The 24,726-nt window shown below is 43.8% G+C and overlaps 1 protein-coding gene and 1 long non-coding RNA gene across 3 annotated transcripts; both read right to left on the bottom strand.

Annotated features, from left to right (window-relative positions):
- Positions 1 to 1,719: 1,719 nt before the first annotated feature.
- On the bottom strand, positions 1,720 to 10,976 carry NABP1 (nucleic acid binding protein 1). Of its 2 annotated transcripts, XM_046019291.1 has the most exons (6): positions 10,841 to 10,976; positions 10,421 to 10,559; positions 7,708 to 7,779; positions 6,048 to 6,123; positions 5,548 to 5,614; positions 1,720 to 3,934 (listed from the first exon to the last, which is right to left on the bottom strand). In XM_046019291.1, exons 1-6 carry the CDS (start codon positions 10,929 to 10,931, stop codon positions 3,765 to 3,767), a joined length of 615 nt encoding a protein of 204 aa, XP_045875247.1. In that variant the 5' UTR covers positions 10,932 to 10,976; the 3' UTR covers positions 1,720 to 3,764. The 2 variants fall into 2 exon arrangements, with proteins under 2 accessions (XP_045875247.1, XP_045875248.1); XM_046019292.1 differs by lacking the exon at positions 5,548 to 5,614.
- Positions 10,977 to 13,224: 2,248 nt separating this feature from the next.
- LOC123950832 lies at positions 13,225 to 15,060 on the bottom strand. Its single transcript, XR_006820309.1, has 3 exons — positions 14,597 to 15,060; positions 13,793 to 13,970; positions 13,225 to 13,393 (listed from the first exon to the last, which is right to left on the bottom strand). It is a non-coding gene; the product is annotated as an uncharacterized LOC123950832 (long non-coding RNA).
- Positions 15,061 to 24,726: the final 9,666 nt, after the last annotated feature.

Below are 24,726 nucleotides of genomic sequence, written 5' to 3'. Positions count from 1 at the left end.
GGCCTTTCAAAAGGCTTAAATGCTTATCATACATGTTAAATGTTCCTTTTGCTACATCACACCAGTTACCTCACAGTGGTAGAGCCCTTAGGAACGTCTTTGGGTCTAACGTTCTTAATGAGGAAAGTGTTACAGCTGTTAACATAGACTGTTAGGGACAGTCTATGGGCGTTATTCTAGTCTGTTTCTTAGTTTGCGATCTGTGCTTTGAGAAACGTTAGACCCTTTAGCTCAGAAACCTGGAGTAATGTGGTTATAGTATTTAGACACAAACTCTGGTGTATCCCCAATAAAGCAAAGGAATTGGGAAAGGAGTTGAATCGGTCTGAGAAGTACAAGGTTTTTCTAAGCTTCTCCCTCCAAGGCTTACAGCATACCCTTCACGACAGTGCTATTTTCCAAAGGTCACAACTGATTTCCTCAGAAGCGTACCTGTTAATCATTACAATGACTTTGTGAAATGAGTGTTTCTTTACCCTGGTTTTCACCACAGACAAGTACACCTGCCTTTACCCCTCTATAACCCCCTCTTCTACCAGAAATGTGAAGACACCCTCAGCAGATGGGGAAATTAAAGGCAAAAGGGATTTTTACAAAAGCCATCATAGGGCAAGTAGTCCCAAGCAGCAGCCTAGAGGCTGAGGAGACTGACGCTGGGCCAAGTGCTCCGAGTTGACTGCTTTCCTGCGGTCTCCAAGGTTCGCTGTCCGGAGAACCTTTCCAAGTACATCAAAGAAAAGGATCTTAGGAGTCACTGCAGTCTAAGGTTGCGTGGAGCAAACAGTACTTTCATAACAGAAAGGGGAAGTCATTCTGGTAACTGGAATGCCAGATCTACATAAACTTAAAACTGCCATGTGTCTCCATGCTGCTGTAGAACGGCCAGTGCGCACCTGAGAACACTTCGTGGGGCCACGTAACCAGCTTCTCATAATTACTGATTATAACCAGTAATTACTCATAATTACATCATAATATGACGTTCTCATAATTACTGTTGGATTTTTTTTACTAACCTCCCATCTATTTGTTCTGCATCATCCCTTTGGCATTACTACTAAATCCAGCAAATTAAACGTTCTCTTAAAATGTTAAATAATAAAAATACAAATGACAAGGATTCAGTACTACAAATACTCAGGGACTCTAAACTGTCCTCACAGTCAGAGCAGACTACTGGGGGGGGGTGGGGGGCGGACACAGACCCCAACCTGCAAGAAAACAAAAAAGTGGTAGTGTATATAGGAAAACCCGTGTAAATGCCTTTGGGAAAGCACACTACAACCTTCGCTATTACGCATCATTCTCTGGCCTTGTGAGGTTCATTTCTCCCGCTCTGTATTGTAGCCACCAGCCAAAAACCTGTCCCAGAGAGGAGAGGCCGCCTGGCTGATGAGACTTGAAACCACTTCAGAACTATTTTGTAGAAATGAGATGGGGCCCAATTCTAGTAGGTGTGTATTTCTAAACCAAGTGGTTTTTGGTTTTGGTGGGTGTTTAGACATTTAAAAATTCACAGGTGAAAGCACCAGGGAAGAGGAAGGTAGAAAACTTTCTTCCTCTTCTTGTTGAGTACCGTCCAAGCAGACTGGTGGGGCAAACATTCGTTATGGACTGTAATTCACTTTGCTTTGGTTTTGGAGGCTTCCCTTAAGAAAAAAGAGATCTGTTAATAAATGGGAACACAGAACAACAAGATTAAATTGAGGCAAATGTCAATTACAAAAGTAACATCTTAGATCGTTCTCTATTTAATCTCGACATGTTAAAGGATAACAGCATTTCCACACCTAACGCTGCATTTTCTGTTCTTGAGGTATGATCAGATGATGTTTTGATTGCCTATGACGTGCCAGAAATCACCCTAATCACCTACGTGGAAAATCTTCTGTAACTCTCTAAAGGGATAATATTACTTGTTTTTATTTGTGGAATTTAAGGCTTATAGAGGTCTTCAGTGTGGTAATTTGTCCAGCATCACAGGTGAGGAGACAGTGAGCCCGGACTGAAGCTCAGCTATCCCACCTGACAGTCTACTTTTCTGAAACTCCAAAATTCTTTCTTTTAAAATCATCTTTAACACCATATTCACACAAATAAGAGTATTATTGCTCCTACCCCTAAAGAAAAATTTATATGCTTTTAGTAAATTTTTACTTCAAACATGTTATCTTTAAGAGGTATTAGTCACAAAGCCAAATTCACTATGAGTTAAGGCTGAAAAACTTCTAGAATATATAAACCCCAGTTACCAAAGTACTATGAACCATGAATATGCTCCTTGAAATGACTCGTCACCTACCCCTTAACTCCCCAGTGTCTCACACTCAGTGTGTACAGAAATTCGTTAGACACACTGAATTGGACAAACGAATATGGTACCAATTTTCATATTCAAGGCTATGGTGTTTTTAGAAAACAGAGTCTACTTAAATTATTTTGTGATTTAAGGTAGGGACAAAATGCGACAAGTACAGAGCTAAGCAGTCCCCGGGTTCAACTACGGTAAAATTTACTGGCTCTCCAGTGCAAATCGCTGAAAGCGCGAAAATAAGGGAAGTCCGTTAACATTAATGCAAGTTTTATTTGGGTTAATTTGGAAGAACTGAATTCTAACAAAGGAAAAATTTACCAGTGACCCACTGTATAGTAAAAAGTGGGAACTGGGTGTCATAATAACACATAAAGAAATTCTACCTTTACATTTCTGAATAAAGCTGTATGCACTTCTTAGAGAGAGCCATTTAACTTTGGCTGATAAGGCTTTGTGAATTGTGTTCAGAAACTTGGACAATACTCAAACACATACTTTCCAAATAAAAGTTAAGTACCTAGGATTTTCACTCCAGGATGAGTTTCTGCAAGTACCTAGGACACTCTAACTTAAGACTGCGAATTTCTACATGAATTCAATTTGAATTGCCTTCATCTACGTACCACAATTTTTTAAAATAATTAGATCAGCATTTATTATGACTTTTTAACTCCCTCAAATTATACTTTAATATTTGACACAGAATTTTCAAAAAATAAATATTCAAGGCCTCGGTTTTAAGTTTCCCTTCAGCGTAATGCACAAAGTTGACAACAAGTATTCATAGGACTACCCTAAAATAAATGCAGCTTTCTTATAAAAATTCCTTGTTATAATACAGTTCCCATTCTACTCTGTAATTCTGATAAAGAATATATTCTTTTTGGTAATAAAACAAGAGTTTAGACGATTCAGTCCTTGGAAAATCCTCACGGCAGTCACTCAACCGAAGAAGCCAATCACTCCTGGAGTCACGAACACTCAGAAACCGCTATTACCACTGACTGAGTTTTTTGGGGGGGAGGTTTGTGGTTATTGCTTCAGTTGGCAATACCTGAATTTAAGACAAAAGAACATCTCCCACTAAGCCTTACTTTAAATATTACAAAATGTATATGGAAGATAGACTCATAGAGGCTATAATGCTGATGTCTTAAGAAACTCACCCATGGAACGGGGCATGTTTTTAGAAGATAACCATTGATCTTTTTGCCCTAAAAATAAATGCCCCTACTTTTCAGAGTCTTCCCATTCTTCAAATTCTTCAACAGGAGACTTGAGCAGCTTAACAGTTTTGCTATAAGAACAATCCACTCTCGTTAACAAACCCAAAACATAAGAGGAAACCGATAAAGGACACCATTTTTCACAGTTAACGATAAATAAAAGTGCAGTAAGTGTTCAAGTAGGGCGTGTAGTTTAAAAACTACATGTGAGTATTGGGCATAGGTCATCTTTTAAAGGCTCTCCGAGGGTCCCTGCCATTACTTATTGTGGTCATGACTGTCTGATTATTAGCTGTTCCTTGTAGCTGTGAATTTGTAGGTCCCCGGCCATTGCTTCGACCAGCATATGAAAACTGACATCCCCTTGATTCTGGGCCAGCTTGAACCCCGTTTCCTAAAAAAGAATATAAAAATTCATCACCATTTCAGATACTGATATGTAGTAACACGCCTATTGGAAGTTCTAACACGTTTACACGTCGTATTAGAGAAAACACATGCCTTTATTTTTAAACCACTGAAAAAGACTCAATGTGCGTTCTGAGTTTTCCAAACGTGTAATTACTGTAAATATATTAACTTGATGCTGTATTAATATGGAGAGAGAAACAGAACAGTTTGGGGAACAAAATGAGAAATTAGTAAAGAAAAACAGAGTAGTACCCTGCACCAAAACTGTACGGAAAAAAGAAAGAAAAGGTAAAATAGTGTCTGAACACTGGCCTTAGTTTCAAATACGGTTAATAATTCAGAATGGACAATGTCATTCTAATTTTTCAAAGGACAAGACAGCAAAGTTTCCCACAATGTGATCATTACCAGCTGTGCCAAAACATGCACCCACCCGGTCAAGCAGAACTTCAGCCACCCAACTCAACTCCAATCCCAAAGCTTTTCCTCCATAAGAATAAAAATTTCAAAAGACACAGCTGAGAGGAGGGGTAAAGGCCAATCTTTTAAAGAGGCAGCTATAAGCACGTGTGAAAATTTAAGGTGAGCTATTAAAGATGAAAGGCTTTTGGTGTGCCAAAATAACCAGTAATTTTGCATCTATTATAAATAATCACCAGATTACAGAAATTTTGTTTACAAAAAAAAAAATCAATGGAAAACCCATTACGCATCACTGAAACAGATTTCTTATTATTATTATCAGCCACGGTTTAAATACAGAATGTGCTCTGGGGGGGTGGGGAGCGGCAGGTGAAGGGGCTTGAGAGCACACTTCTCCCGGGGAGCACTGATCCGTGGAACTGCTGAACCACTGCACTGTATATGCAGAACTAAGAAAACACCGTGTTCACTACACGGAATTTAAACAGATAAATAAAATACGTGTGTATAAAAATATCTGTTTAGGGGCGCCTGGGTGGCTCAGTGGATTAAGCCGCTGCCTTCGGCTCAGGTCATGATCTCAGGGTCCTGGGATCGAGCCCTGCATCAGGCTCTCTGCTCCGCAGGGAGCCTGCTTCCTCCTCTCTCTCTGCCTGCCTCTCTGCCTACTTGTGATCTCTCTCTGTCAAATAAATAAATAAAATCTTTAAAAAAAAAAAATATTTTTTTAGAAATAAAAAGAATATGCTCAGGAAGTTAGCTTAAGAGAGTATCTGCTGGGGCGCCTGGGTGGCTCAGTGGGTTAAGCCGCTGCCTTCGGCTCAGGTCATGATCTCAGGGTCCTGGGATCGAGCTCCGCATTGGGCTCTCTGCTCCACAGGGAGCCTGCTTCCTCCTCTCTCCCTGCCTGCTTCTCTGCCTACTTGTCATCTCTCTCTCTGTCAAATAAATAAATAAAATCTTTAAAAAAAAAAAAAATTAAAATCTTTAAAAAAAAAAAAAAAAAGAGTATCTGCTATTTAGAAAATCAGTTACTGGGGAATTCCCTGCTGACTAGTAGCTCCCTTTTAGTGTCAAGGCCTGCCTAACGACGGTTTTCTTCAAATCCTTCATAAGATACATTCGCTTAATTTCTTAACACCTGATCACAAATATGGAAAAAAAAAATCTTACCCACTGGTCCAAATGTACCTGTACCCACATTATTATTCATGGAATTATTCTTCTGCTCATTGTGTGCCTAAAAAATATGTTTTTAATTTAACCAATTGAAGATTTATTTAAAAAAACATTATTATAATAACAAGTTATATCCATTCTTTCGTTTTGTTTTTGTTTTATTTTTTAACAAATTTTTAAAAGATATCCAAATCCGTTCAATGTTACTATTCAGGAATGTTTCCCAAACTTTTATAGCTTCTGTTTTATCTTACTGTGTTTTCCTGATATTCCTCCCTACTGCTCGAAGTGCTCAATGGCACATGTATTTAATAGCAAAGATATATGGATATATACTCACAAAATATACAGAATGAAAATAGACTTTATATTCTTTTTAAAACTGTCCTCATTATTTCTGGGTATGACAGGGTTGAACACCTAGCCAGAGAATAATAGTACCCTGTCAAAATTAGTCTAATCATAGAAACAGACTATACATTTGGATTAATTACCCCTCTGCTCTGTTGTCCTCGATAATCTGGGTTGGGTTCACTGAAATTTGGCACTTCTGAATAAACCATACAAAATCTGAAAGAAAATAAAGCAAAAGTTAAATGACCCCTAAAATAATCAACCTGTCTTTGCATAACATCCATAACTTACAGGAATGAAGAATTTAGGTGTTAAATGAATTAACTAAAAAGCAACATGCTAACTACTTATACAAGGAAAACTTCCTAAATGCTATGTTCCATAAAAAACAAAGTATTCTAAAATACTCAGTGGTCTACAATATTTAAAACATTCTACTTTTTATTTTAGTTCTTCCGTACTGCAAAAACTAAACCATGTCAAAGGTCAAGGACACAGAAACATCTCTCTGTGCTGTTTTTCCGTACAGGCCGAAGTCCCTAAACCATGTTGAGGGTTCCAGAGTGGTTTTTCCAGCAGTGGTGATGGATTTGCACTGATCCATTCACACACTCCCATCCAGTCCCTCTCTGACCAATCACTGTGAATCTGCAAAGATAATCATTCAAGGTTAAGAGCGGACTCCGCAGGTATGATAAAGACATGTGGCTATTAAGACAACAGTTTATTCCAATGCTTCTTGGAAGTTGACTATGGCATATATGAAGATTACACAGAAGCATTTACTTAGCTCCTCACCCCATAAATGAATTAAGATCGTTTTGGTATATCCTAGACTGACCCTGACAAAGTCAAGTCAAGGAAGAATTGAGTGACCTCCACTGGTTCTTCACATACTGACCTCTTTCTCCGTATACATGAAGGTCAGGAAAAACCCCACATCTTTTGATGATATTGACGCTAAGAGCTTTCGTAACAAGTTGCTCTAACGCTGCTTTAAAAACAAACATAAGTAAATTGTTCTTCTAGCAAAAGCGAAGTGTTACCAGCTTCTGATCTTTAAACGCTAGCAAGATTACTCATCTTTTCCCAACAATTTTGTCCCTGCAGTGTAGAACTTTTTTTTTTTTTGGTGCCATGTGTGGTTTCTGTATGTCTTCAAATGATTTGGCTCACTGCCAACACAATACTTTACGAACACATCCCAAATGTCTAAGCTAATATGGAGGCTAAATTACCTTTACACCCCCAGAGAGGATGGTTCCTCCAAGTCAGGGTGGAGAGTACCAGGGTAGGAGTGTATGGAAGCTCGCATTGTGGCTGCCTGTAAGTACCTAGACTGTGGATAAATACAGGACTTCAACTGTCATTGCTCCAAGTCCTTTTACCCTGAGTACATATTCACCCATAAATGAAAAAGGAAAATTTAAACTGCTGGCCTGAAACCTAGCTTCCTCTTTGGCATTTCACCAGAAGACAGAACCTATTTAAAACTGCACTGTGACACCCAAAAGATGTAAGTTCCCGAACTGCAGAAATGCCCCACTGGGGCTCATCTCAAGTCGACTTCGTGCTCTTTGCTAGGGAAAACTAATATTCTCAACCACAGGAAACAGTCCGGATGGCTGTTAAGCTGGTATATACATGTAAAGTTGTTTTTACAGTGAAGCTATTGAAGGCATTCAGTTTACCAATACAGAAAAGCCAAGAAGTTTATCCTTTATAGTTTGTACCTACCAGTTACTCTGTAGACATTACGTGTAATTTATTCACTTACAGGAAATGCATTTGAATACTTACTCCCCAATTTTTTGAAGTTCTCCACCCCTTCCAGTGTACAGAGTCAAACATCCTTTCCACATGGATGCATACCTAGAAAGGGAAGAAACATCTGTTCTGTAAATATACATGTATTTCCTTCTACTTAAGTGAAACTTTATACTGTATTTTTTGTATCAGGGTGTAGGTGGAGATCAAACTCTGTCTGCGGTAGTAAATCAATTAGCCTAATTTGATTAACTTGTTACTTATAAATGAACAGTACAAAGAGAAGCCTACTGCCACATTTTGATGTAGTTATCTAAACTATAACCAACCCTAGAAAACAAAGTCTTTTTGCAAAGCAAGCATTGTTATACTCCAAAGATCACATCTTTAATTAACAAAAGAACTTTCAGTTGAAGAGATTCAAGCAGAAATTATTTCTCAATCATAGCATATATAATATCAACACCAAGTGTGTACTTTTATACACATTTACTTGGTCTCCTCAGATTACTCAATAAAAAAGTTTTTCCTTTTTCTCTATAAAACACATAGGAGGATTCACAAGCTACTGAAAATTTGGTAAAATTTAATTAAGGGCCTAAAAAAAAATCACCAATCTCACCTATCTGCCTTTCCAAACCTGCAATCTTTAACATCAATTTAGCTGAACAGATTATTTACTCTGATCAACTCTAAGCGTGCAGACAGCATCATTAAATATTCCTGCACAAAAATCTAATAAAAATGTAAATTAAACATTCTAATAGCAGTCTAAGATTTGGTTTTCAGTGGTTCTCTATAAACTACAGTGGTAACTTTAGGACCCAGAATGTTAAATTATAGGGACACCTGGGTGGCTCAGTGGGTTAAAGCCTCTGCCTTCAGCTCAGGTCATGATCCCAGGATCCTGGGTTCGAGCCCCACATCGGGCTCTCTGCTTGGCGGGGAGCCTGCTTCCTCCTCTCTCTGTCTGCCTCTCTGCCTGCTTGTGATCTCTATCTGTCAAATAAATAAATAAAATCTTTAAAAAAAAAAAAAAAAAAAAGATCTCAGAGTTCCAGGATGGAGTCCCCAGGCCTGCACAGGGTTCCTTGCTCAGCAGGGAGCCTGCGTCTCCCCCTGCCTGCCACTCCCCCTGCTTATGAGCTCTCTCCCTCTGCCAAATAAGTTAAAACCTTAAAAAAAAGAAAAATTATAATTAAATATTGTTAACTAAGAAGTTGTATTTCATTTTTTAACATAGATTAATAAAGACTAATTAGTTCCACATTATACATTCCTCTTTAGTGAGGGCAATCCATTAAAGTCTTCAGCACTCTTACACTAATACAAAAAGCAAGTTAGAAGAAAAAGAGTGCACTAATATTTCACCTTGGTAATATAAAAGTTAATGCATGCCGAGAAAAAATATGAAGTTTCAGCAAGTAAACATTTAACTTGCATTTGTTTCGGGAATGAGGTCAACAACAGCAGGGTTTTCTGATAAACATATCAATATTCAAATTATCATTATTTAGATGTACTCCTTTCTTCAAAATCTACTCTTCTCAGATACAACTAGAACTGAAGGGCCTTACAATAGGACAGACCCGGCCAGACATGTTATTTTTCGAGTAAGGTGTAATTATTCCCATTTTACAGATGAGGAAATTACCAAAGTGTAAAAACCTCAAGGTCACACTGAAGTTACAGAACAGTGGAGTTTCTTTAGTTTTGAATTTTCCTTTAAATTATACTCCTTAAAACTCAATAAATACTATATGGATCTTGATTTTAGTTTTTCTACAAATTTTTTGACGGACATACCCATGTATTTTCCACTGACTACAAAATTATGAGGTATCTGAAATGAGATGCTGTTTACACTACATAAGATAGATGAGAAATATTCCGGCAGCCAGAACAACTTCAATTATGCTAATCCGCACCACACCCTCCTAGGCAGGAATTCTTTTTGTGTAAGCTACAGATGTGGACGTTTAAAGACACAATTAGTGTCATGAGTCACTGCAGGAGAATAAAATGTCTATGTTCTGACTCTCACTTCCTTCTTTGAGCATACTTTGCATCACTTCCTGAGGCTGCTCTGAGGCCTGGAGGTATTATCAAAGGGCCTACCCAACCTCCAGCGTTCAGGGTGATCCGACACGTTTCTTCCTGCCGATCATTTTTCTGCTTATCATTCTGGTTTGTTGTACTCCACTGACCTTACAGCAGTAGGCACAGAAAGTCATCTTCCAGAATGCGCCTTCCAGATACTGTGAACTTCCCTTAACTTCTCCATTCCCGTACAAACTTGACACACCGCAGAACTGCTAAAATGTCCAACTACAATCTGATGTTGTGTCTAAACAAAATACTGGCAGGATTTCAAAAGCCACTAAAAAGGGGGAAAGGCTAGAAAAGAGCTGACAACTGTATTAAATAATTTATTAAAAAATAAATAAATAAGTGATATAGACTATGCTAACTTTGCCTATCTACAAAACACACAGTAATCCCAAAAGGTATTTAACCATCTGCTTGACCTGTACACTGAGGGCTAGATTCCCGGGTGAAACTGACCGCTTTCCTGGGAGGGTGTTCTATCCCGAAGCTGTCCACTACCCAAAATGACCATCCGAGGGGCCCCCCACTGCGGGGCGGGCCACCGAGCAGACAGGAACTCCAGCACCTGTCAGGATTCCCAGTCTGTGATCACAGGCTGTCCTGTCACCTAGGAAGCCTCCCCCCGCTGCACACCTACCCTCGGGTCAACCGAATAATGTCCCCCGGCTGGATAAGACCTCCGATTTCGTCCCACACGGAAATAGTGATGCTGCCCGTTTTGTCTGCCACTTTGCATGATCTCACTTCATGGCCGTCTTTGGTTTTGGTCACGCGTCCTGCGGAGAGTTAAAATCGCAAGGGGGAGGGGTGTGTTAGGTAACGAGGACTTGAGAGAGGCTCCAACTCCTCCACGCCGTGGACAGGGGGCAAGGGGTCGAGTCCCGGGGTTTCGCTGCAGGTCGGATCCGAGCCCCGGGGGGGGGGGGCACCGGGGCCACGTGGAAGGGGGGGGCCTCGAAGAGGAGGAGGAGGGGAGCCCCAGGCTTGCGGCGGCGGCGCCCTCCCCTCCTGCCCCAGCACGCGCGGGGCAGCGGGGTGGGCGGCGGACCCCACTTACCTATCTCCAGCACAATAAAGACGACATTTAAGTTTTTCAGTCCGGGCTTAATGTCTTTTATGAAAAGAGGAGGGTCGGTGCCCCCGTTCATACCGAGGCAGGTGCGGCTACGGCTGCGGAGACGCGGGTGGGCGGGGGGGGCGAAGCCTCCCACCTCCCGGGCCGGGGCGAGGGCGCAGGGGAGACCCTGGGCGGGGGCGGCGAGCGCACGGGCAGGAAGCTGCTGGTCGGGGACCCGGGACACCAGCCCAGACGGTACTGCGTGCCCCAAACGGAGACGGAGAAAGGGGAAAAGATCCCCGAGTTTCAAAGAAAAGAAAGAGGCGGCCGGAGCCCAGCGCGCTGCGGCGGGGCGGCAGCGACCCTGAGCCGGACGGCCCCCGCTCCGGTAAGAGGAAGGTCAAAAAAGGCAGCAAGGGTTTGCCTCCGCCCGGAGTCCCCTCACACAACACACACGCGCGAGCGCGCGTCCAGCGTGTCCCAAGCTTCGGGAAGGGACAGACTGTGACAGCGAACTCGGTGCCCAAACCCGGCAACCGCGCAGGCTCCGACCCGAACCGCGACTGCCGCACGCGCCCGCGCGCCGGCCGGACCCCTACCCCGGCAGCCCCGCCCCTTGTGACGTCACGGGCGTCGGCACGCCCGTCGCCGGGCTCGCCCAGCCCGCAGAAAGGGAAGCGAGGGGTCCGGAACTTGCCGGCGTCGCACGCGCAGCCTCCCTCGCTCCTCGTGGGCTGTCCGCTCGAGCCCCGCCCCCCGAAGCCGTCCAATGAGCGCTCGGCCCCGCCCCGATCGGCCCCGCCCCGCCCGCCCCGCTTCCGCCGTAGCCGAGCCGCGTCGGCGGTGCCCGGTGGCTTTTTGCCGGCTCCTGGCGGTCGCCGAGCGGCGCGGGGCGTCCCTGTGTTTTCTCGCCTGGAGTTCGGCCCTCCCCGGCCGCTTCAATCCCTCGTCCTCGCGGGTACAAGGGGCAGCGCCTGTGTTTAGGGCCGGTGCGTCGTTCAGAGAGGGGCGCCCAGGCGCAGGCCCGGTCGGCCGCGTGGGTCCCGTCCCAGGGTGGGTGAGGGGTTGCCGGAGGTCCCCGGGACGTTGTGACCCGCGGGCCTGGCCGTGCCCTCCCCGTACTGGGCGGCTGGAGAAGTCGGGCTCCTCGGTCCGACCGTCGGTCCGCGCTGTCTCTGCAGTGGGCGCGGTTTTAGGGTGGCGTTAGGTTCCCAGCGGAGCCGGGGGAGCGCGGACGCTCCCCGACACCCGCCCCGGAGGGCCCAGTGGTCGCGGCTGCTGAAGCGACACCGGTGCGTCGCTGTCACACGCAGGGTTTGGTCACCTCGGGCCCGCGCTGGCTGTTGTGTGTCCGTGAGCTGGGACAGGTGTGTGGTGACTTGTGCCCCCCGTACAGTGTCGCCGAGCTTCAGGGCCCGGAAAGTCCGTTCACCGCGTGTCCTTCCCGCCCCCTGGTCCCGGCGCCCCCTCGTTCGTCTCCGCAGTTGTGACTTTCCAGAACGGGCTCCGCCGGCCCTTCAGACAGTCCCCGCACTGCTGTGCGTCCCCTCGCGCCCTTCCGCGGGCCGGTCTGTCCTCACACAAGCGCGCGTCACGCACAACCGCACAGTCACGCACAACCACACAGGCAGGCACACGCACAACCACACAATCATACAACCGCACAGTCACGCACAACCACACAATCAGGCACACGCACAACCGCGCAATCATGCACAACCACACAATCATGCACACGCACAACCGCACAGTCACACACAACCAGGCACACGCACAACCGCACAATCATGCACAACCACACAATCATGTATACGCACAACCGCGCAATCATACACAACCGCACAGTCACGCACAACCACACAATCATGCACACGCACAACCGCACAGTCACGCACAACCGCGCAATCACGCACAAACACACAATCATACAACCGCACAGTCACGCACAACCACACAATCAGGCACACGCACAACCGCGCAATCATGCACAACCACACAATCATGCACACGCACAACCGCACAGTCACACACAACCAGGCACACGCACAACCGCACAATCATGCACAACCACACAATCATGCATACGCACAACCGCGCAATCATACACAACCGCACAGTCACGCACAACCACACAATCAGGCACACGCACAACCGCGCAATCATGCACAACCGCACACACAATCAGGCACACGCACAACCGCGCAATCATACACAACCGCACAGTCACGCATAACCACACAATCAGGCACACGCACAAACGCGCAATCATACACAAACGCACAGTCACGCACAATCACACAATCATGCACACGTACAACCGCACAGTGATGCACCAGCAGCAGGAATCCCGAAACGTGACAGGCCAGAAAAATGGGTTTTCTTCATCGCTTTATCTCGCGTCGTGAGAAACGGGCACTTGACAAGCAAATCTGGGCTCAGACCGTCCTGCGGGACCTTTGGGACACTTGATGGAGCTTCATAGTCACAATTCAGTAATCTGGCAAACAGGCTGCCGCCTCGGAACTACGACCGAGACCGTCCTCTGACCAGTGCCTGGAAAACAGCAAATACTCAATACCGCTTCCCTCACTGGCTTCTTACTGTGAAGGAAGAGGAAAGCGACAGTAGCCTGAGCTGCGGTTACATAGTCGCCGCACCTGTCCTCGGCGGTGGCCGCTGACTGTTACCCCCATGTCATAGGTGGTGAGACTCGCGGGGACACAGAGCCAGAGCGCGGCTGACCTCGGGTTCCAATCCAGACAGTCTTGACGCCACCATCCCCCACCCCCAGAGCCCTCCAGCTTAAAAGTAGTTTTTTAAAAGGCTTATATTGCAGTGGTAGAGTTACAGGTTTTAGCAATAAAACTATCTGTAGGGCATTAAAGAATCATCTAATTAACTTTGTGATAACAAATGAGAAGAGTCAGAGATCTTGCATGGCTGAAGCCTTACATTTTTCTTGATTCTTGCTGAAAGTTTTTAGATGCACCACCACGGCCCAAACATCTGCGAAGAAGGGGCATCGATATTACACAGCCTGAGAAGGCTTCAGAGAGAATCACATGACCAGGACAGACCAGACGTGCTTCCATGGACCAGCAAAAGCTTCCATTTCATGGACCAGGGAGGCCTGGAGAGCCAAAGACACTGACGTAATGAGGGAAAGTAGTGTAAAATAATGTAAGCATGATTTCAACATAAAACAAATGAGGAAACATGGCAGTTAATGGCAGAACCACATCCAACCTCAGGGCTCCCAAAGACTCCCCCTTCCATTCAGAAGCTCTGATTCCACCAAGAGTATCCCACAGGACTTGTTGCTTCAGTTAGATGTTCCTCAAAGCAATTTTCTTCAACACAGGCAAGAACTTTCTCACAGAAGCAATATTTAACCAACTGAGCCACCTCGGCGGCCCTCAGAGAAGGAATATTTACATCAGACCTTTATTTATTTATTTAAAGGTTTGACAAGATCTTCAAAAGATCAACAGCAGATAGGCGACCAATTAAGAATGTGGAGCACAATCGTGGCCAAGAGTTTGCACTAAGCGAGCTGGCCCCTCCTTGCACCCTCCGTCCTTTGTTCCCAGAAAGGGGATTAGATGGGGCTGCTCAGACTTACTTTCCCGACACTGACGAAGAGGAACCCTCAGGAGACCAAGCCCCACAAAAGCAGAAGCCGAAGTTAGCAGCCCCGCCCTGCCCTCAGCCCACGGGAGAGAATGGGGCCAAACCTCTACTTCCTCCCCTACTTACTCAGCTGTTCTCAGGCAGGAAGTGGCCACCAAGTGCTTTCGCATTCACTGAAACCGGAGGCAGCCTTGAGAAACAAAATGGTGTGAACAGGGCAGAACTCTTCGATCCAGATCAGTTGGTTTCAACCAACTCCAGTTACCACTCAAGGGTGATGTTAATAAAAAGAGAAAGGCGGTGGCTGTCTAGAAAAACAACTGTTGCCACTCAGATAATCAGTCCTAATACATAATTCAGCAAAATAAACAAAGAGGTCCCTGGTCCCTAGGCCCAGCCGTGATAAGGACTCCACTGCTGACTCTTGACGACACCCACAAGATCACCTCACAGTCTTCTTCCTTCCAAGACCCCTGTTCTTCCAGCCTTCCCCATTTCAGAGCTCAAACAGCCTCTGAGGTAACGAGAGGATTGTGGCCAGAACCTCACCAACCCTCTCCTGTATTTAAAAAAAAAAAAAAAAAAGGTTATGTGGCAAGATCCAGTACAATACAGAAGTGTATCCATTAGAATCTTTACTTCAGGGTCTGGATATCTGGGTGCTCCCTGGTAAGGGTTTTCGGTAAATTTTGCCACCACCCCCTACCCACGCTCACTGCTACGTTCAGGTTTCTGGGATCACAAAAATCATTTTCACTTTTGTTGCGCTCTCCATCTATTCACCACTATGACAACATCGATTAAGTAGCTGACCAAGTTCTGTTTGAAACGAGATGTCTTGCGTGGTGAAACAACAATAAAAAATTAACAAGAACTACAGGTTCTCACATTACAAAGGTAATCTACTTTGTAACATAATTGGCAAGGTCAAAAAGAAATAGCCTTTTCTTAATCTCCTTAAAAAGATTTAACCAAAAGGGGCTCCTGGAGGGCTCAGTGTTAGGTTAAGCCTCTGCCTTGGACTCAGGTCATAATCTTAGGGTCCTGGGATCGAGCCCCGCATCAGGCTCTCTGCTCAGCAGGGAGCCTGCTTCCTCCTCTCTCTCTGCCTCCCTCTCTGCCTACTTGTGATCTCTCTCTGCAAATAAATAAATAAAATCTTAAAAAAAAAATTCAACCAAAAGACTTATAAGTAATGTTTAGAAATATTTACAACGTAGCCACACAAATCAGCCCTGTAATGATACAGGCTAACACACACTGAGCCTTTGCTATGTGCCAGGCATTTTATACATACAAGTACTTGATACTTACTAATATATTATTTAATAATATTTTGAGAGTGGGTTTTCTTATTTTATGGTAGGTTGTGGAGCTGGGATTTAAAACCAAGCCTTACATAAAATAACATTTTCTATGAAACAGGTTATTTGCCCTTAAAAGTGCACTTCTTTAGTTATCTAAGTGGGTAATTGGATTTTTTTGAAGGCTTTGTAGTTCAGTGATAAGTGCCCCGCCAGGTTATTTAATCCCTAATGTCTCATTGTGGTGGGGGCAGTGAGGTCAGCTGGTGAGGAATAACTTTGTAGTTTCTCTTGGGAAGAAATGCATCTCAAAGTAGCTTAGTTCAGCTCAGCTACATTATCTTTTTAATGATAGTGTGAACAACTTCGGTTTCTGTGTTCTAAAAAAGTTTCAAGTGCACCATACATCTAATTAGCCGCCTGAATTCATCGTTTATTCAGCTGAGAAAACAAAATATTAGTGGCAACTGAACGAACTCAGAATTCATAAAACAAAATTATTTCTTTATTGAAAGATTCATCTCATTGGAGTATGTATCATAATCCTCATACTTAAAGGGATATTGTAGAAAAGGCTACAAATCACAAGTCCAGATGGCTGACCACGTTCCATAGGATCAGAAGTCCTTTCCATACTGCGTGTCTAGAGGACGCGCTGTTTGCTGAGATTTCTGGTTATCCTACTTGGCTGTGGAGGGAGTGTTCCTGGGCCACCGCAAATTCCTGTGTTGAAATCTGATCCCTAGCCTAAAGTGGAATTTGGAGGTAGGGCCTTTGAGAAATGATTAGATAAGAAGGCGGAGCCCTCAGGCAAGGGATTGTTGCCCTTCGGAGAGAGACTCCAGCGAGCTCCCGCACCCCTTCTGCCCAGGGAGGACACAAAGGGAAAAGGCCTGTCAGTGAACTAGGAAGCGGGCCCTCACCAGACACCGAATCTGCCGGTGCCTGGATCTTTGACTTCCCAGTCTCCGAAGCTGTGAGAAGTAAATTTCTGTTGTTGATCAGCCACCCAATCTATGGTATTCTGTTAGAAGAGTCCAAATAGGCTAATACATATGTAAAAATAAACAACTCAGTTATAATTTTAAAAACCACCCCTCCTGCTTTTGAATCCTGGTCCTCAACGTGCTCTAGTTGGCCCGACAAGAAGCAGGTAGCGGGTTCTGCTAATGTCATTCGTGCCTGGCTGTTGCAGTGGAGGGCTTGGTGACCCTTTATGGAAGTTCGCCTTATACTCTTGGCTTATCTATAGTAAAAATAATTATTTCTTCTTATTTTATAGCATTATACAGCATACACACGTTCTCTCCTTTCACACACATGCAAGCACACACCTATACCAATAAATCACCTAGAAGAAACAGTCACTGCTTCCATACAAACCGCTAATTAAGATCATTTTCCATGTGAACATAGATAGTCCCATTTGGAAGAATGTTTACAGATAATGGACGCTAACTCCCTCTTTTTGTTTAAAAATATATATTTTTTTTTCTTTTTTCCACATTTCTGGGTATATATGTAACACTACAGCCCCTAATGAATTAAGGCTCTCAGTAATTTCAGTAATTATCATTACAGTGTGCTAATATGACAAGGGGGACAAGAGTCAAAACAATGAAATCAGAATCTCTAAAGGTGGGGCTTGGGCATCAGTAGATGCTAAAACCTCTCAGTGTACCACCAAATCAGACCCATAGCAGGTTAGAAGAGACTTTTTTTTTTTTCCCAAAATATTTTCTTTATTTTCCACATACCTGTTCTGGAACCGTATTTCCCTTATTCTAGCTTGGGATATCCTGCACTGAGATAAGCTTCTAGAAGTGGAATTACTGAATGAATGCATAGGTTAGAACTCTGACAGGTATCGTCAGTTGACATTTTAGGAATTTCGAAGAGACTTATAATCCCTTTTGCCCTTTGTATGCTCATTAAACATAACTTATTAATTTATTCCACAGGCCTTTATTGAACAACTACAATGTGCCAGCCCTGAGACTGCATCAGTAAAAATAATAATAATAACACAAACAAAATCCCTAACTTCATGGAGCTTGCATCCTGAATACATAAAGTTACATTAGGGAGTGATGAATAGTATGCTGAACAATGAAGCAAGGGACAGGGTAGGGATTCAATAAGAGTGACTACCGAGAGTGCGCAGGGAAGTGACATTTGAGTGAAGATAAAAGGAGCCTTGGAAGAGGCTCAGGCCGCCTTCTCGAAGGAGCAAGGAGCGGTAAGCAGACCGCTGTGACTGAAGCAGGGGGACAAGCAGAAGGTGTAAAGGATGCAAAGGTGAGGGGCGTATCACAGAGGAGGTCGCTGAGTTGGACTCCGAGACCGGGGTCTACTGGAATGTTCTGAGCAAAGACCCAACATGCTAATCAGACTAACAGGACCGCTCCGGCTGCTCGGTGCAGAACAGAAGGAGCATGAGTGGAAACAGTCAAAGATTATCATGTGAATCCACTTGAGACGCTGTGGCTTGCCTGAGAGCGGGAGCGGGGACACTCGTAAGAGGTGATAAGTGTCTACGTCCATCTTGAAGAGAGAGCCAACAGGTTATAAGCAGAGTTGGGAAAATGAGATGAATCCAGTAGGACTTCTAGACTTTCAGTCTGAGCAACTGGAAAGAAGGTTGTCGTTCACTGAAATGGTGAGACTCCCAGGAGGGACAGCCGGGCGAATGTGGGAAGACCAGGAGGGCCATGGTGGACATGAAAAGCCACAAGGCAGGAAAGCACGGGAAGGAAAGAGATGTCCTGGCGGCCAGTGAACCGAATGTTTCCGGGAAGAGGGGGTGATGTTTGTGTCAAATGCTGCCGATGGACCAGCGAGATAAAAGCAAGGGTTGATTATTAGGTTTAGAAAAAAGGAAAGTAATGACGGGCTTTGACAAGAGCAGTTGCCCTGGAGTTGGTGGGGGTGAGAGCCTGAGGGGATTGAGTCAAGGGATAATGGACGTGGCAGAATGGGAAATGGTGAAAGAAGTGTGTGCCCGACGCTTTCTAGCGGGACAGTTGCAGAGTAGAGCAGAGCCAAGGGGCTATACTGAAGAGCACAGTGGGACAAAAGAGGTGTTTGGTTCTCTTTAAGGTTTTTAAAATTTATTTGACAGAGAGAGAGCACAAGTAGGGAGGAGCAGGCAGAGGGAGATGCAGGCCTCCCACTGAGCAAGGAGCCCAATGTGGGACTAGATCCAAGGACCATGGGATCATGACCTGAGCTGAAGGCACTTAACTGACTGAGCCACCCAGGTGCCCCGAAAGACACTTTTTTTTAAGATGTGAAAAATCACATCATGACTGTGACTGAAGAGAATGTTCAGGAGATAGAGAGAACTTCCAGAGACACATCCTTGTCCTAGAGTCAGTGAGGGCGGAGGGAGGGAGAGACCCTGTGAAAGGACTGATGGGAACATACATGCCTCCTCCCGAGCAGCCCAGGGGAGATGCTGGAGAGTGGGGTGACATGAGGGCGTGTGTGTGTGTGTGTGTGTGTGTGTGTGTGTTTGTGTGTGTGTGTGTGAACATCCCCTTCTGGTTGTTACTGCTTGCTTTCTTCCTATTTATTTACTTATTTAGATTCGATTGGCCAATATAAAGCACGTCATTAGTTTTCATGTGGTGTCCAATGATTGATTAGCTGCGTATAACACCCAGCGCCCATCACATCACGTGCCCTGCTTAATGATACTACTTTCTGAGTGAAATAAGCAAGATCATCCATTTTGAGTGAAGATGGGGACAAGATGCTAGAAGATTGACATGTGGAAGGGGTATAAAAGAGTTGTCAGGGAACATGGGAGAGCGAGAGAACTAGGGAAATGGATTCCAGTTTTACAGCAGGACTAATCGCTCACTTGAAGGCAGTTAATAGTAAGTTTAGAATTAGACCACTGCACATCGTGTTTTTTTTTCTTAAGACACATTCGTTTATGAAGGTCTGGGCACAGACTAGGCTGAGATTTGGATTTAACTAGTATTGGAGTTTTGCCAAGTGATAGTAACCCTGTGTTTTGCAGTGTATGTTGTACAAATCTTTCCTGGTTTGTGATTTGCCTTCCTTTGTCTCTCTCTATTTCTTTGAACTACAGTAACTTTTTATATGGTCAAATCTGTTGTCTTTTTCCTATGGCTTCTTCCATTGTTTTTTGGCTTGAGGGAGCCTTTCCTCAAGAAGGGATGATATAATCTTTCTTTGATACCTTCTCCAATTTTTTATGGTTGAATTTTTAACTCTTTAGTCTGCATATATGCTGTGATGCAAAGTTCTAATAAAATTGTCATCAAAATTTCCTTCCTCTCCACATTAATTATTAAAGAAGCGATTCCTCATCCTTAAGTTTGTAATTTCTTTAAAATATGTTACCTTATTATCTTTCTATATTTTGTAAGCTCTCATTCCAGGTTATTACTTCTTTTTTTTTTTTAAGATTTTATTTATTTTTTAATAGAAAGAGACAAGAGAGGGAACACAAGCAGGGGCAGAGGGAGAGGGAGAAGCAGGCTTCCCACCCAGCAGGGAGCCCAATGCGGGGCTGGATCCCAGGACCCTGGGATCATGGCCAGCGCTGAAACTGAGCCACCCAGGTGCCCCAGGTTATCACTTCTGAGTCACCAATTTATCTGTATAAAGCTGTAACAATGGTATATTTATAATTCTTCACCATCTGATAAGGCAAATACCAGCCTCCAGCCTCATTTTTATAAGTATTCTTTAACCCTGCTTACTTATTTTTCTAGAAAATTTTGTCATGATTCAAAAACAGACTCCTCTTAGGGTTTGTTTGGAATCAAAAGAAGCCCTAAATCTTAATTTGGGAAATACCACTTTCTTTATGATATTTAAGTTCCCCATTCAGGAACCATGCTCTGATCATCTATTCTGGTCTTTTAAATTGTACTGGGTTGATTACTCATTCATGTTTTTATACACTTCAAATCTTCCTGAAATATAGTTTTACTTTGATTTTGATTTTGCCAGAGTAATTCCTCAAGTAAATTCCCCAGAAAGAAAAGCAGAAGGTAACTTTCTGTACTTTACACAACCAAAAAAAATTTTTTTTCTCATATACATATGACATTTCGGGCAGGTATAGAATCTTCAGATTGTAGTTTTTTCCTCTTAATATTTATTGCTGGGTCCAATGGATAGAATATTCCTTGAAACAGTACTTTTGAAGGAAAAAAATGGAAAACAACCTAAATGTCAAAAAAGAAGAGATTTATTAAATAAGTTAGTTACGAATTAGTAGGAAAATCTATCAACTATTTTTTAAAATGAGGTAAATATATGCACGTGATAAAAAAAAGATTATGTGGGGAAAATGGGCGGCTGCATAACTATGTATACTACGTTTAGATTCTTGAGAATAAAACCCTATCTGGATATATATTGGTGTATCTATTTTCATGTCTATTTATCTGGAAGAACATGCATCAAATATTAACAAATCACAATGGATATTAAAATTAATGTGTGTGGGAAGAACTTTCACTTTTAATTTTTATTTGAAGTTTTAAAATTGTATATTATTCTTAACCAACAGGTGTACAATTTTATCTGGCCAATATACACACTTTCTTCACCTTTTCCATACCTAAACTGCGACCACACTCCCTCCTACAAATGCTGGGTTAGGTGCCTCTTCTAGGTGTTCCCATGACACAGGACACTTATTTGAATTATAATACTTTTCACTTATTTTATAATCACCAATTTATTTATCTCTTCTTTCCAGGTAGACTGAAGAGTCAGGTGCTTTCCCTATTTCATCATTTTTGGTTAAAACTTACAAAGTAATTGTTTAATAAGTGTTTGTTCAAAGTGTCTATGATTCCAAAGGGAATGTGTTATTATCTAGTTCTCTGGAAGCTAAAAGGGCAGTGTTCGGAAGGTAGAAAAGGGAAGTGAGAGAGGCAGGCAAAGAGTCCTGGGGGTGAGCAGCCAGTCCCCTGTGGGAGTGATTCCCGACGCTGTCATCTAAGCCATCAGAAGGAACGAGCTGGAGATTTATGGGAAAAGCGATGCAAGAGCGCAAAGAAGGTGACAGGCCTCCTTCACTGGGGGATCCACACCTCGATAGGAGCAGATGACGTCAGTGTCTTTCTCCAGCGACCCAGTGGTCACATATCCCATGTGGTCAGGATACATAGGAGCAGCAGGAAACCTCTGAAGGAACGATGAAAGGCAACTAAGGTAAAAGCAAGAGAAAGCAGCATTTGCTTAACAGGGAAAAGACTAAGCTGTCCCAAAAATGAAACCAAAGAGTATGCATCTACACGCAGAGGCTGGAGTAACTTGGAAGTCCATATCCTTCTCATGTTACAGGAAGGTGAGCAACCCCGCTGGGCAGGAAAGCCACCCCAGGATCCACCTCCCTTCCGTTTGTTATTGCTTCACTATTGCCTGAGGTGACCTCTGCATCGTCGTGGTCAGAGTTAGGTTGTGGGCACAGTCAGTCTTCCAAACTGTGGAAAAGGAAGAGAGGAACTCAAGGCAAGTGGCTTACCTTTCAAGAGAGAAGTGACCCAGAAATAACACATTCCTTCAGCTTGCATCCCATCAGCTAAAATGTAGCCGCATAGTCGTATCTAGCTGTGAAAAGAGGATGAGGATGTCGTCTCTGGCCAAGCAGCCACGGATTCAGTGCCGTCTGTTTCGGGGGAAGACAGAAAATCAGACTTTAGAGAAAAACTAGGAGTTTTTGCCACATAAAGAAATCAAATATGGTGCTCATAACCGACGCGAGACAAGTGTCATTGAAACTCTAGTGGCCATCAAATGCTGGTTTAAGACAACTAATGGACATGCAGTGCAAAAAGCAAGATCTTTGCTGGTAATTGAAAGCTAAAGGGATTGTTTTGAATGACGAGATTATGTCCTTTCTATTTTTGATGTTAAAATCTAATGATACAGTGGGGATGGTAGATAGCATTTTAATTATCTTTTTTTCTTCTTTTCTTTCTTTCTTTTTTTTTTTTTTAGGTAAAATAGAGATTGACAATACTATATCAGTATTCTCATTCTCCGGTTCGTGTATGTGTGCTTGTTGGGATTTTACTGATTCTTGCCATTTTGACGTGGGACCAGAGCTCTGTCAGACCACCAAGCACAGAGGCTCCGCGGAGAGGCCAGTATAGGATTGTTCTTATCGCCTGTTCTTCCTTCAACAGGAAGAGGACAGCTCGCCCGCAGGGGAGGTTTTCCAAACTCCCCCCGTGGGAGCCACCATCATCTCCCTCTCCATGGCCAGTGAGGGTCCCCTCCTCGGGGCTCCCAGAGTAATCTTCACATGGTTCCGCCGTAGCGTTTATCATCCTGCGTCGTATTAAAGGTTAACGTTGCTCCTTGAACGTGAGCACCTCGAGACAGGGACCCTGTGCCCACCAAAGGTACTAGCTCTTCTTCAATAGGGAAGAAACATCTGTATTAGTTTGTTAGGGCTGCCCCAACAAAATACTACAGTCTAGGTGGTTTAAATAGCAGAAATGTGCCTGGTCACAATCCGTAATCTCAGATGATGGTGTCGGCAGGACCGGTTTCTCTGGAGGCCTCCTCCTTGGCATGCAGACGGCCACCTCTTCATGGTGTCCTCACATGGTCTTTCCTCTGTGCACATGGATCCCCAGTGTCTCTTTATGCGCCCAGATTTCCTCTCCTGAAAAAGACACCAGTCAGATTGGATTGGGACTCACCCCAACAGCCTCATTTTAACTTACTCACCTCTTCAAAGGCTCCATCTTTAAAAACAGACACATTTTGAAGTACTGGGAATTAGGACTTCACCATGTCAGTGTGGGTACATAGTTTCACCCATCACAACATCTTTATGATCCTTGCTGATTATAAACCAATCCAGGTTTTTATTTTTAATCAAATTAAACAGAAATGTAGAAGTAGAAAGTCAAAATCTCCTTTTATCCCACTCCTCGTGATAGTAGCACTCAATAGTTAGGGGTAATCAATGATTCTGGAATGAACGAGGGAGTGAGTGAGCAACAAGGTGGTCCCCATATTACACCGGAGGAAAACGAGACACACCAGAAGATCAGGCAACTTTTTTTTTTTTTTTTAAGATTTTATTTATTTAGTTAGAGAGAGTGAAAGCTCTTGCCGGGGGATGGGGCAGGGGGGAAGGAAAGAGAGCATCTCAGGCAGACTTGATGCTGAAGCACAGAGCTCAACACAGGGCTCGATCTCACCGCCTGCAAACATGACCTGAGCGAAAATCAAGGGTAAGATGCTTAACTGACTGAGCCGCCCACATGCCCCAAGGCCACTATCTTAAGGTCATAAAAGCAATTAACCATAGAAGAACCCTAACCCAGTTCTGCCAGTTTCTCATCTAATATTCTTTCTACTATCCTTTGCTACCTTTTTTTTAAAGATTTTATTTATTTATTTGTCAGAGAGAGAAAGAGAGAGCACAAGCAGCGGGAGCAGCAGGCAGAGAGGCAGGCAGAGGCAGAGGGAGAAACAGGCTCCCCGCCGAGCAAGGAGCCCAATGTGGGACTCGATCCCAGGACCCGGGGATCATGACCTGAGCCGAAAGCAGTGGCCTAATGGACTGAGCCACCCAGGCATCCCCCTTTGCTACTTTTTTTTTTTTAATTTATTTATTTGACAGACAGAGATCACAAGTAGGCAGAGAGGCAGGCAGGGAGAGAGGAGGAAGCAGGCTCCCTGCTGAGCAGAGAGCCCGATGTGGGGCTCAATCCCAGGACCCTGAGATCAGTACCCAAGCCGAAGGCAGAGGCTTTAACCCACTGAGCCACCCAGGCGCCCCATGGTCCTCATTTTTAATATCAAAGTGGGTAAGTTGAAGATTTTATATTTCTCTAAAAGTGACAAAACTCAATTACTTTAAATGCTTTTAACTTACATTTAGCCTTGTCTGAGGATCTTTTTGTAGCAAGAAATAGATACTCAGACTAATTTTCAGGT

Source organism: Meles meles, chromosome 9, assembly GCF_922984935.1.
Source record: "Meles meles chromosome 9, mMelMel3.1 paternal haplotype, whole genome shotgun sequence".
Taxonomy (NCBI): Eukaryota; Metazoa; Chordata; class Mammalia; order Carnivora; family Mustelidae; genus Meles; species Meles meles.
This window is presented reverse-complemented; position numbering and strand designations above follow the sequence as displayed.